This window comes from Eulemur rufifrons, chromosome 8 (genome assembly GCF_041146395.1).
Source record: "Eulemur rufifrons isolate Redbay chromosome 8, OSU_ERuf_1, whole genome shotgun sequence".
In the NCBI taxonomy this organism is placed as follows: Eukaryota; Metazoa; Chordata; class Mammalia; order Primates; family Lemuridae; genus Eulemur; species Eulemur rufifrons.
The window spans coordinates 17,371,104-17,383,539 of record NC_090990.1 but is presented as its reverse complement, the minus strand read 5'-3'; the positions used below and the strand labels follow the sequence as shown (position 1 = coordinate 17,383,539).

General features: G+C 53.6%; 1 protein-coding gene across 2 annotated transcripts; it reads left to right on the top strand.

Moving 5' to 3' along the window:
- The first annotated feature begins 4,821 nt into the window (after positions 1 to 4,821).
- Positions 4,822 to 11,182, top strand: SLC30A2 (solute carrier family 30 member 2). Of its 2 annotated transcripts, XM_069477484.1 has the most exons (8): positions 4,822 to 4,871; positions 5,507 to 5,727; positions 6,610 to 6,756; positions 7,423 to 7,576; positions 8,274 to 8,448; positions 9,171 to 9,276; positions 10,436 to 10,570; positions 11,037 to 11,182. In XM_069477484.1, exons 1-8 carry the CDS (start codon positions 4,822 to 4,824, stop codon positions 11,180 to 11,182), a joined length of 1,134 nt encoding a protein of 377 aa, XP_069333585.1. The 2 variants fall into 2 exon arrangements, with proteins under 2 accessions (XP_069333585.1, XP_069333587.1); XM_069477486.1 differs by lacking the exon at positions 6,610 to 6,756.
- Positions 11,183 to 12,436: the final 1,254 nt, after the last annotated feature.

Sequence of the window (12,436 nt, the reverse complement as noted above, 5' to 3'; positions counted from 1 at the left end):
CCCTGGGCCACAGATCAGCAAGGGTTCTGGCCCTGCCAGGAACCTGACTGCAAAGCAGGAGGCCAGGGGCGGGCAAGCAAAGTCTCACCTACACCCATAGCTACTCCCCATCACTCCCGTCACCACCTGAGCCCCGCCCCCTTCCTTTCCCACCCGCCCTCAGATCAGCGGTGGCATCAGACCCTCACAGGAGCCCAACCCCCACTGCAAACTGGAAACCTCTGTGGAAAACTCTCTTCCATGCAACCAGTCCCTGGTGTCAAAAAGGCTGGGGACCACTGCTCTAAACCCTTGCAGCTCTGCCCATTTTCGCTTCTGGGAATTTTTCTACGGCTAACTCAGTTCCTAACTCTGAATTGCAAGGAATCAGATTTTGCTCTCATTTCTCGTCCTTCTCCAGTTCTGAAGCATTTTGTTTTAATTTTGTAAAAATCGTGTAATACACACACATATGCACAGAAGTGCACAAAACTAGTTGTAGAGTTTAATAAACTATTGTCAAATGAAACCCTGTGTCACTACCACTCAGGTCAAGAAAAAGAATGCTGCCAGACCCCCCCAGAAGCCCTCCATGCCTGCCTCCCAACACGGCTCCTCCCTCTGCTTGGCTGTAGCCACTATCCTGTCTTTTTGACAGTCACACACTTGTTTTCCTTTATAGTTTGATCTCCTAAAGTATCCTCCCATAGAAGACTAATGGCCGGAAAGACAGGTGATTTCTATCATCTTGAAATCACAAGAATCAGTATCATAACTTGTGCACATTCTATCTCCAGATTACTTCTCCAAGTTCCTGATTACATGGGCAACAGGCATATCAGTCCCATATATGGTCACTAAAAATGAGGAGGAGAGCAGTCAAGACTCTATAATCAGTTAAAGTTTAAATTCCAGGATGGTATCTGTTCATTGCTAATAAGGGGATCTCTCCTATGCCACAGGAAGGGCTCTGCCTGTGCTTGCAAACTGGAACACTTAAGAAAGTTAAGGGCCGGGTGTGGTGGCTCACACCTGTAATCCTAGCACTCTGGGAGGTGGAGGCGGGAGGATCACTTGAGCCCAGGAGTCTGAGGTTGTTGTGAGCTAGGCTGACGCCACAGCACTTTACCTAGGGCAACAGAGCGAGACTCTTGTCTCAAAAAACAAAACGAAACAAAACAACAAGCTTCCTTCAAGAGCATGCTGCAAGAGAGGAAAACTGGCTAACTGGCTTCCAGGGGGTTCTTCCCATGAATCTTGAACATAGCTCCACAGGCTGCTACCCCAGAATCACCACGGAAGTTTTATTTTTCTCTAAATGTTTACTTCTGAAAAATTTTGAAAATATTTAAAAATAGAGGGAATAGTTATAGTGTACCCCACTCACCCAACACTCAGTTTCAACAGCTACTGACATACTTGTTTCTTCTATACCATTATCCATGCCCTCCACTGGGATTATTTTAAGACAAATCCCAGATATTATTTTATCCCTAAATACTTTAAATAGAAGTTCCCTTGAAATCATAGCCACTATACATAAAAAATGAACAATAATTCCACAATAGCATCAAACATAGAGGATTTTAAAAATACAGATTCCCTGGCCCCACCCCAGGGCTATTAATTGGACTCTGGCTACAGAATGTCAGAATCTATGTTTTTAAAATAAAATTCCTCGGGTAGAAATTCCCTATGAAAAAGTTCCAGCAAAGCCAATTTAAAAAAAAAAAATCTTAGCACTTTGGGAGTGTAACTTGAGCCAAGGAGTTCAAGGCTGCAGTGAGCTATGATTGCACCATGGCACTCAGCCTGGGTGACAGACTGTGAGACCATTTTTTACAGAAAAAAATGTTCTGTAAAAGCTCTATAAACGTGTGTATGAAAAATGCCAGGTCTACTTATATACCCGGCTCCTTCAGAGATTCCCCAGGAGGTCCTATGTAGAATGACCTAGTAGTTCCCAGGCCTCAACATTACCTGAGGAATTTTATTTTATTTTTACTAGGAGGAAAAAGACACAAATTCATGTTAACGTGTATACATAGGAACCCTCAGAATGAAGATTCACCTCCCCAGCAGGGTTCCGAAGCTTATATGCGTTTCAGGTGAAATGGGTCAGGAAACGAGGGTGGGTGGGGACAGGTGAAATGGGTCAGGAAAGGAGGGTGAGTGGGGACAGGTGAAATGGGTCAGGCAAGAGGGTGGGTGAGTGAAGAAGAGGAATTCAGCTCAGGGACACTAAAGGATTCCCAGGGAGAAAGAATGGATGGGGAACAAAGATAAACTGGTAAATAGTTCTCTTTGGAATTTGGAATAAGTGAGTCTGAGAGGTGAGACAGTAGTCTACTGAGGTGTGGTCACATTCCAGGGAGGGGAAGAACGGAACAATTGTACTCCCAAGGTGGGTCTAGATCTCAGACAGATAAAGAAACTTCAAGGACTTTGGGAGAATGATGAGGTGGGGGGAGGTCGGAGCACCTTAAGGCTTCTTAAGTCAGTGGGGCATGATAAAATGCCATATTTTGGGGTAAAATATAATATTTCTAATTTCCTTCAGTCCTCACTTTGTAGAGATTGGGTCTCGCTATGGTGCTCAGGCTGGTCTTGAACTCCTGGTCTCAAGCGATTCTTCCCTTTGGGATTACAGGCATGACGGAAACCCATGGGCCAAGCATAAACATTTTGTCCTCAAATAGATTATAAAACAGGAATCTGAGCTTCGGGCAGTTTGAAACTGAAGCCCAGCAAAAGCTCCTGTGAGTAGCACCTCCCCTCACTTACTCTTATCTGATTAAATGACCAGCCCTAAACTTGTCTACTTCTTTATTTCAATCCAATTCACAAGTGTTAAGTGCCCTGTAGGTGCTCAGAGCTGAGCTAAAATGTACTATCAGTGTAACATTCATCCTTGCTCTCGAAGAATTTATAACATAGTGGGGAGATCAGGTGAATACATATCTGAGATGACCTGCAAGAGCTTATCATGCAGAGGTCTTCAAACTTGACTGTACAGAAAACTCCCTGGTAATTTTCAGAAATACGCAGGCTCCACACCTAGAGATTCTGACTCAGTTGGTCTAACGCAGGCACCTGTAGCTGCATTTTAACACCTTCTCCAGGTAATGTAGAGCCTACTGATGCTTAGACTATACCTTAAGAAAATTGTGAAGTCTGAGGTTTTTCACTCTCAAAAGTCCAGAGGAGGCCGGGCGCGGTGGCTCACGCCTGTAATCCTAGCACTCTGGGAGGCCGAGGCGGGTGGATCGCTCGAGGTCAGGAGTTCGAGAGCCCCCACCCCCACCCCCGTCTCTACTAAAAATAGAATGAAATTATCTTGGCCAACTAAAATATATATAGAAAAAAATTAGCCGGGCATGGTGGCGCATGCCTGTAGTCCTAGCTACCCAGGAGGCTGAGGCAGTAGGATCGCTTAAGCCCAGGAGTTTGAGGTCGCTGTGAGCTAGGCTGATGCCACGGCACTCACTCTAGCCCGGGCAACAAAGCAAGACTCTGTCTTAAAAAAAAAAAAAAAAAGTCCAGAGGAGGTGGAGAGGCGCTCAGTGAGGGCCCAAGCAAAGGAGGCATGTCCTGGCCATCCTCACTCCTTGCACCTGTCTCCTAACAAGATGACTCCCATAGAGGGAGAGACTGAAAGAGCCCCTTCCTGTCCCCAGTGGTGTGAGCAAGACTCTGCACCTCAGACTCTTGTCTCCGTGGAGGGCTATACCACCAAGCTGTGATTCTGGCCACCAAGAGCGCTGGGGATGATGGAGTGACCGGCCAGGGAGGTTCTTTCTCCATAGAGGGCAGCTGTCAGAGGCCAGCGTGGGGGACCACAGGCCCCAGCTCCCAGGAACCGCCGTGTTTCCCCCATGGCGCTTCCCCCAGCGGTACCACCACTCTCGGCACCTTTGATTGCATCTCCCCAGCATTTGTTTGTCGGGGCTCCTGGGGCGCAAGTGAGCAGCTGCGGGGGAGGGGAAGAAGGGATGGTGGCGGTGGTCAGCTCTGCCCACGACACTGTTCTTTGTAAGGGTGGAGATAAAGCTGGTCACTCCAGATTCCAATCAGAGGGCGCAGAAGAGGAACTGGCGCTGCTTCAGTGGCCAGGGTGGGTTGGTCAGTCCCAACCAGTCCTAAGGAGGGACACTGCCCCGCCCGAGGTGAGGCAGAGCCCGCCCCCAGGAGCCCCCAACCAGAAGGGAAGAACACAGCCCACCTCGGGAGTCTCCAGCCTGAGAGAGAAAATGTGACCAAGCCCAGGGTGGCGTCCAGTCTGAGGGGGGACACGACCCCAGTGGCCTCGGCAGCCCCTATTCTGAGGCGAGGAGCCACATTCCTGTCATCAGAACTGCCAAAGCGGATTTCTACAAAGCAAGTCCAAGAACTTTTCGGTAGGGACGCGGCCCACCCCGCGGGGAGAGTGGGCACAGCGGTCCTCCGGAGCTCACGCAGCAACTCCAAGCCGCGCTGGGCCAAGGCTGCCGGGCTTTTCGTCGCAGGCGGCTCCGCTCCTCGGCCCGGTGCGCGCAGCGATGGGTGCGCAGGGGCAGCGCCGGGACGCCCTTTGCAGCCGGCCGCCCCCTCCCCCAGCCCCGCGGGCTTTTGCACACGACTCGCGGCGGGCCGCTTCACACGGGGTGGCGAGGGCCGGATAAAGCGGGAGGGCGCGGGGTGCAGAGGCTGGCGCCGAGACGCCGGAGCCGAGGCGCGGGATCGCTGGGTGTGCGGGGCCCTCCCGGCAGGCGGGTACGCGTGGCGGAGCGTCCCGCGCGCAACTTCCAGGGTGCACTCGGCGGGGCCGCGGCGCGCAGCTGCCCGCACCCAGCGCGGGGCTGCATGGAGGCCACGGAGAAGCAGCACCTGTTGGACGCCAGGCCCGGAGCCCGGTAAGGCGACCGCGTGGGAAGGGGCGGGCGTTGGGCGGCATCAGAGGCACCTCGTCGTTTGCCATCCTAGCGGTGGTTGGTTTTGGCGGCGGCTTGAAATGGGGCCACGCAGGATGGGTGGGGTGAGGTGGGGGAAAGAGGAAATTGACCGTGGCCCCATGGTCCCAGGATCATCCCTCCCTAGGGTTGAGCTCAGATCCTGACCCCTGCTCACCTGGGGAGGGGGGAGGAGTCCAATACCTGGAGTTCCGCCCTGCCCAGCACTTTGCCCCCGGGCAGCCCTCCCCTGGGGAGGCCCTGTGTCCCCAAGTGCACTGGAGTGGGGCTCTGCTCTTCTCTGGAGCCTGAGCTCTGTTCCTTCTCTGCTGGACTGGACAGCCCACCCCTTGGCCAGTTCCCAAGGTCTTTGCCTTCTCTTGGCCTTGAAAGGGATCGGGGAGGAGGGAGCACAGGCTTGTGAACACAGGCGTCTCACCTTCTGGTCACTCCTCAGGGGCTGTTGAGCTTAGAGTGTCCTTAGCTGTTCTTCCCATTGGACACATTGGACACCAAGGCCTCAGGGGGAGATGAGACTGGAGTCAGCCCTCCTTGCCCCATCTCAGAGCTGTGTTCCTGATTCCTTCCTCTCTGGCCAGGTCATACATGGCTACTGTGTGGCAGGATGGGGCTGGCTGGATCCCTGTGCCTGGACGTGGCCTGGACTTGCAGGCCATTGAACTGGCTGCCCAGAGCAACCATTACTGCCATGCCCAAAAGGGTACTGGCAGTCAATATGACCCCAAGAAGGAGCGGGCCCGGCGCCAGCTCTATGTGGCCTCCACCGTCTGGCTGGTGTTCATGATCGGAGAAGTCATTGGTAAGGAGTTTTGTGCCAACTTCATTTGGCACATGGGTAGACTGGATGTTCCCGGTAATATTAACACTATTAGCCCTATTTATTGAATTCTCACTATGCTAAGCCCTTTATATACACATTATCTCATGCAATTCTAACAATGTTTATTACCATATGGGTGCTGCTAGTCTCCTTACTTTACAGATGATTAAACTGAGGCATGTTTAGGTTAAGTAACTTGCCAAAGATCACACACAACTACTAGGCAAGGGAAGGCCTGAATTCCTAGAAGGAAAGAGCATTTACTAAGTACCTACTGTGCTTTCTGGTCCCTATTTGTCTTTTTTTTTTTTGAGACAGAGTGTCACTTTGTTGCCCGGGCTAGAGTGAGTGCCATGGCGTCACAGCAACCTCAAACTCCTGGGCTTAAGCAATCCTACTGCCTCAGCCTCCCGAGTAGCTGGGACTACACGCATGCACCACCATGCCCGGCTAATTTTTTCTATATATATTTTTAGTTGGCCAGATAATTTCTTTCTATTTTTAGTAGAGACGGGGTCTCGCTCTTGCTCAGGCTGGTCTCAAACTCCTGACCTCGAGTGATCCACCCGCCTCGGCCTCCCAGAGCGCTAGGATTACAGGCGTGAGCCACTGCGCCCGGCCTCTGGTCCCTATTTGAACTCGGTTTTCACATTTACCCTATAAGTAGATGTTGTTGGCCCATTTCACAGAGAGTGGAAGTTGAGGTTCAGAGAGAAAAAGGCACTTGCTCACAGTTGTACTGCTAATGGGTGTAGAGATCTCCAACCCAGTGTGTCGTCTCCCTGCTGCACACACAATCTCGGGGGCTGGCTGTTTGGGGAGCTGATAAGGACCCCCCCCCTCCTGGCCCTGCCCCTGCAGGTGGGTACCTGGCACACAGCTTGGCCATCATGACTGATGCAGCCCACCTGCTCACTGACTTTGCCAGTATGCTCATCAGCCTCTTCTCCATCTGGATGTCTTCCCGGCCAGCCACCAAGACCATGAACTTCGGCTGGCAGCGAGCTGGTGAGGACCCTGGTTGGACTGAAGATGGGGTTGGGAGAGAGGGTGGGTCAGAACAGGGGTTCTTAAGTGGCTGTAATGGGTGGATCCCTGAGTGAGTCCAGGAGGGTGACTTGGATAAGGGAAGAGGATGTCAACCTGGGCCTCTGTCCTCTGGGAACTCCCAGTCTGATGGGAGTTCCAGTCATCCAGAAGCTCCCTGTCTCCAGGGAAGTGGAGTTCTCCTCCCTGAGAAATGCAGTGGCCAAACTTCAGGAACAAATGACAGTGGCATTGACGCTGCACGTAGCTCCATGGATCGGCTCTGGGTGGGGGGAAAGGTCAGCAAAGCCTGCTGGAACATACAGGCTTTAACCTCTCCTCAGTTCACCTCTGGGCTGCATTGTCACTTTCCTCCATGTGGGAGCAAAAGGTATATATTTTAATAAGTCAGTTTCTTTACATGTAAAATGAAATGGGTGAACCCAGATAACTTCTTCAGTTCCTTCTAGCTCTAACATTCCCAGACATGTGAGAGATGGGTGAGGTGCAGCCAGGCCAGCCATACCACCAGCAGAGCCCCATCGGACCCAGGCCCTGCCTTTGCTTGCCGGGGAGGGATCATGAGGGGAGGCACAGCCTCCCCAGCCTTGGGGCCCACACCAAGGTTGGTGTCGGGTTCTTCCTCAGAGATCCTGGGAGCCCTGCTTTCTGTGCTGTCCATCTGGGTCGTGACTGGGGTACTGGTGTACCTGGCTGCGGAGCGGCTGATCTCTGGGAACTATGAGATCGAGGGGGGCACCATGCTGATCACGTCGGGCTGCGCCGTGGCTGTGAACATCATGTGAGTGGGGCCCCCTCCTCCTGCCTCTCACACCGCACCTGTGTGTCCTGTAGTGAGTGGCAGAAGGCCATGCCACAGTCCGGCATAGGCTACAGGGACAGAACTTCCCTAATGGTTTGACCTCTGGCACCTGGAACACCTGGGTCCTTTCTCGGGCCTAGGCCAAGGACATCACGAGCCATAAATCTAGGGCCACATCAACCCCACCCACTCCCCCATACATGTGAGTGAGTAACCTTGGAGTCTTCATTACTGAAGTGGGGAGGGGTGAGTACAATTGTTACAGGAGCACATGTCCCTAGGGGCACAACCCAAGTCTGTTTCAAGCTGATGTGCCTGAAATTGGTCTCAGTGAGAGGCAGTGGTATATTTCTCTCCCTTGCTCAGTGGCTTCAGTTTCCCCATCTGTGACATGATAGGGTGAACTAGGTGACCTCCATAATGCCCTCATGCTCAGATTTGGCACTATCGCTTTGTTGTGCCCAGACCTGGCATGGCAGTGGAGTGGAGCACTTTCTCCTGTGGCTCTCTGAATCAAGGCCACATGGGCTGGGCTCCTCACATGGCCAGAGGTATGTGAGGAGCCCCCACGGGGTTCAGGGACTTGAAATTTTTGCCCCACAGGAAGGCCAGCCCTAATGAGTGACCTCTACCTGCTACCTCAGTGAGCCCCCTGGTTTTGTCTCCACTTCTGTAGAATGGGGTTGATCCTTCACCAGTCTGGCCATGGGCACAGCCACGGCCATGCACACAGCCATGACACCAGTGAGCAGCAGGAGAACCCCAGTGTCCGAGCTGCCTTCATCCATGTGATTGGGGACTTTCTGCAGAGCGTGGGCGTCTTGGTGGCAGCCTATATTTTATACTTCAAGGTCAGAACTGGGGACAGAGGGAGGCAGGGAGCAGGGGAGTACAGACCATCTGGGCTCATCTCTGTACAGGCCCTTTCCAGATTCTAGCTCCCTCCCAGTTCTGGACCAAAGGGTGGGGAGAGGGAAAGAACATTTATCCAACTGTCAGCACTTCTGATCCTTACCACAACCTGAGAGGGAGGCAGTAGTGTTTTCTGCAGCTCAGAAAGGTTCAGTGACTTGCACAGTGTCACACAGCTAGTAAGTTGTGGAGCTAGATTCAAACCCAGGACTGCGTGCTGCGAAGCCCAGGCATTGCCCATCACATAGGGGCATGGAGGGGCAGTGGAAGGAGCCAGGCAGGTTTGCAGCCTTGCTTCACTGCCTGCTAGCTGTGTGATGCTGGGTGAGTTGCTTGCTCTAATTGAGCCTCAATTTCTCCATCTATAAAATGGGTAAGGTGGACCAGATGGTGTCTAAGGTTCCTTTTAGCTCTGTCCATATCTCAGCCCCTTGGGCAGAGAGGAGGGGAAGGGACTGTGCCTTATCCTCAACTGTGGTCTGTCCTGCCTGTTCTTCCAGACATGGAACAGAGTAGAAAACTCGGAGGCAGGGCCAGGGTGAGGCTCATGCCCTTTCTGCAGAGAGAGCCCCTCTCCCCAACACAGTGCTGGGTGGGAGGGGAGAAGGGAAGCTGAGGCATTGGGTGGTGAACCCAGGTCTGCCTTTCCCTCTTCCTGTAGCCGGAGTACAAGTATATAGACCCCATCTGCACCTTTCTCTTCTCCATCCTGGTCCTGGGGACAACCTTGACCATCCTGAGAGATGTGATCCTGGTGCTGATGGAAGGTAACCTGGGCTTTGGGGCTCCCTTTCTGCTTTTGGCTTTCACGCTCCTCTAGCCTTGAATTAGGTTATGTGTGTCGGGGGGATCCCAGGACAGACATGGTCTGGAGCCTGGCATAGGCCAGAAGATCCCCTGGGGCCCTGGGCTGATCTTGGCACAGAGCTTGGGCTCTCGGGTGTGGCAGTTCCTGGAAGTGTCCATGCCTTCCCTTCCTCCTAGCCCCGAGCGAGGGCGCCTCTTCCCCTGCTGGGAGGTGTCTTCCCTGCCTAGTCAGGTGGCTTCTGGGTGGTGTCTGTAGCACCTGAAGCTCCAGCCCTACCCTGTACACTTCCTCAGTCTCCAGTCACCTTCTCTCAGGAAGAGAGAAGGGGAAGGATTATGCCTCCCATTGCACAGGTGGGCAGACTGAGGCCAGAAAAGGGCAGTAAGTCTTGGACAAGGCTACTGAATCCACTCCAGCTCAGTCCTTTCCTACATCTCAGGGACCAAACCATGCCCCTGACTCCTGAGGACATGGCTGCACTTTGAAGGGGTTGGAGAATGGTCAGTGGTGGAAATGGTCTGGCCTGAATTACCACTCTCCTGTGCTCTAGGGCCTTGAGTCTTGGGTCAGGGTCATGGGTCGCTGCATGGTTAGGGTCAGTCTGGAGTTGCGTTGGGTGCTGGCCTGGGGTTAGCAGGAGTGCTTGGCTGCAGTTCAGAGCTTTTTCTGTAAGAATATGGCTGACCCAGATCAAGCAGTGATGATGAAGGTGAGACTGTGCCTGGGTGGGTCCAAGGATCCTCCAGTTTTATTCTTTCCTTCTTTTCTTCCCTCCAGTCAAAAATATATTTATTGAGCATCTACTATGGGCCATATACTGTTCTAGGCACTGAGGATACAGCAGTAAACAAAACAGACTATCCTGCTTTCATGGAGTTTCCATTTTAGAGGGAGAGACCAACAATAAACAAATGAACAAATAATTTCAGGGAGTGTTAAGTGTGAAGAGGAAAAAACAGGTGACATGATGGGGGGTCTGGAAGGTGGGGACAACATTGGACCTGCTGGCCAGTGTGGTCTTCTGAGGAGATGACACTGAGGAGCAGGAGCCAGCCCTGCAGTGACAGGCATGAATGGGAGGGGCCGTTTCCTTCAGCCCCTGTCCCTGCCATCCTCAGGGACGCCCAAGGGCGTGGACTTCACAGCCGTGCGGGATCTGCTGCTGTCGGTGCAGGGGGTGGAAGCCTTGCACAGCCTGCATATCTGGGCCCTGACTGTGGCCCAGCCGGTGCTGTCTGTCCACATCGCCATTGGTGAGTGGCTGGGACGCCCAGGGTGGTGAGGGAGAGAGGCTGCGAAAGGCCTGAGGCCATCCCCAGTGGGTCCCGATGACCCCAGATGCTTGAGGGCCCATATGTCAAACGGGCCCTGTGCTGAGTGCTTTAAACACATTATTTCATTTGATCATCACAAACTCACGTATCCACAAAGACACTGGGGCTGGGCGTGGGGTGGGGAAGTAAAGTCACTTGCCCAGGCTTTTAGAGCTACTAAGTGGCAGAAGTGGGGCCTTAAGGCCTATGCTTTGCCAGCTCTTTCAGGGATGTCCTGGTCTGGGCGTGGAGGGGGCCTGGCACAGGAGTGGAATCTGGGGGCTTCTTGATGTTCATGGTCGCCCATCCTGTCTGCTGGGGGTGGGGTGTGAGACCTGGGCTCTGGATGGTTTGAAGGGTAAACAGTTCTCTGGTGCCTCCTCTGATATGTCCTCTCGGCCCCCAGCTCAGAATGCAGATGCCCAGGCTGTGCTGAAGGCGGCCAGCACCCTCCTGCAGGGGAGGTTCCACTTCCACACCATGACCATCCAGATCGAGGACTACTCTGAGGACATGAAGGACTGTCAGGCCTGCCAAGGCCCCTCGGACTGAGGAATGGACAACTGGGGCATGGACGGGACCTGCAGGAGGCAGGACTGAGTGTCCCCCAGGCCCAGCCAGGACTCTGCCTACCCTGGCTGCATTACAGTGTCCCTCTCCTGACCTCGGCGGCCCTGCTCCTGTAATAGGCTCTTCCTGGCCTCTCTGTCTGACTACAGCCGGCCCTGGGGTGGAGACTGCGCAGGCATCAAGCTAGCATGACCCCACTCCTCCAGCTCCTGGGTCAGCTCCTGGCAGGGCTGTGTTAGGGCTAATGCTGTCCTACCACCCGCAGTGGCAAAGGCAGTGTGGCACAGTGTGGGACAACAAGAAGGAAGGCTGGCCTCAGCACTTCCTCAATTCCCATTTGCAGGCTGTCTGGCCTTTGCCTTATGAGTGTGTAAAGAAGCCCTGAGCCGGGCATGGTGGTGCTCACCTGTCATCCCAGCTACTCAGGAGGCTGAGGCAGGAGGATCGCTTGAGCCCAGGAGTTTGGGGGTGCAGTGACTTATGATTGTGCCACTTCACACTCCAGCCTGGTGACAGAGCAAGACCTCATCTCTTAAAAACAACAACAACAACAAAAAACTGCCAAACCAGCAGTTCGGGGACAGAGTCCCCTCCCTCTGCCAAAAACAATATGGTTTAAGGAGGCCATGGGGCCCGGAGTTGTGCCCCCCACCTCATACCGAGCCCTCCTGAGGTGGGGAGCCCAGGGGTACCTGAGGCCTGTCTGGGCCTTAGTCATTTCAGCTGGGAGCCAAATACTCCCTTTCCTGGAGGGGGAGGCTTCCTACTAGGTAAGGAGCTGGTTTCCTCTTTCCTTATTCCCCCAGCCCAGGAAGCTGTGCCAACACCGCACTTGAGCCCTACCCCAAGAGCCTCCCAGCCCCCGGGGCTCTTCTCTTGTTCTGAGAGTGTTCCAGGATTGGCAGAGCCTGAAGTCAGGTATGATTGGGCCAGCTCTTTCGCCTCTCTGGCCCGACCCAGTGGGAGCCTGCAGATGGAAGAGGAAGAGGAGCTGGACACAGCCCAGGGGCCAGCTATTAGGGAGACACCAGCTTCCTGGGGCTTGTGTGTGAAGATTCTTGACTTAGCGGGTGGCTTGTGTTTACAAGATGCAAGAGGGGAGACCTGTCCTGACTCATCAAGACAACATGCCCAGTTATCAGGGAGCCCTGTGTGGCATGGTCTGTCCCTGCCATTATAATCAAGTGTCCTTAGGCAAGGTGGCCTCCCTGCCTCTTACTGTCATCTGTAGAATGA

Coding starts and splice junctions, on each gene's coding strand:
- SLC30A2 (XM_069477484.1), top strand. CDS start 4,822: ATGGAGGCCACGGAGAAGCAGCACCTGTTGGACGCCAGGCCCGGAGCC. Junction 7,577..8,273: donor GCCGTGGCTGTGAACATCAT/GTGAGTGGGGCC, acceptor CCACTTCTGTAG/AATGGGGTTGATCCTTCACC. Junction 9,277..10,435: donor GATCCTGGTGCTGATGGAAG/GTAACCTGGGCT, acceptor TGCCATCCTCAG/GGACGCCCAAGGGCGTGGAC.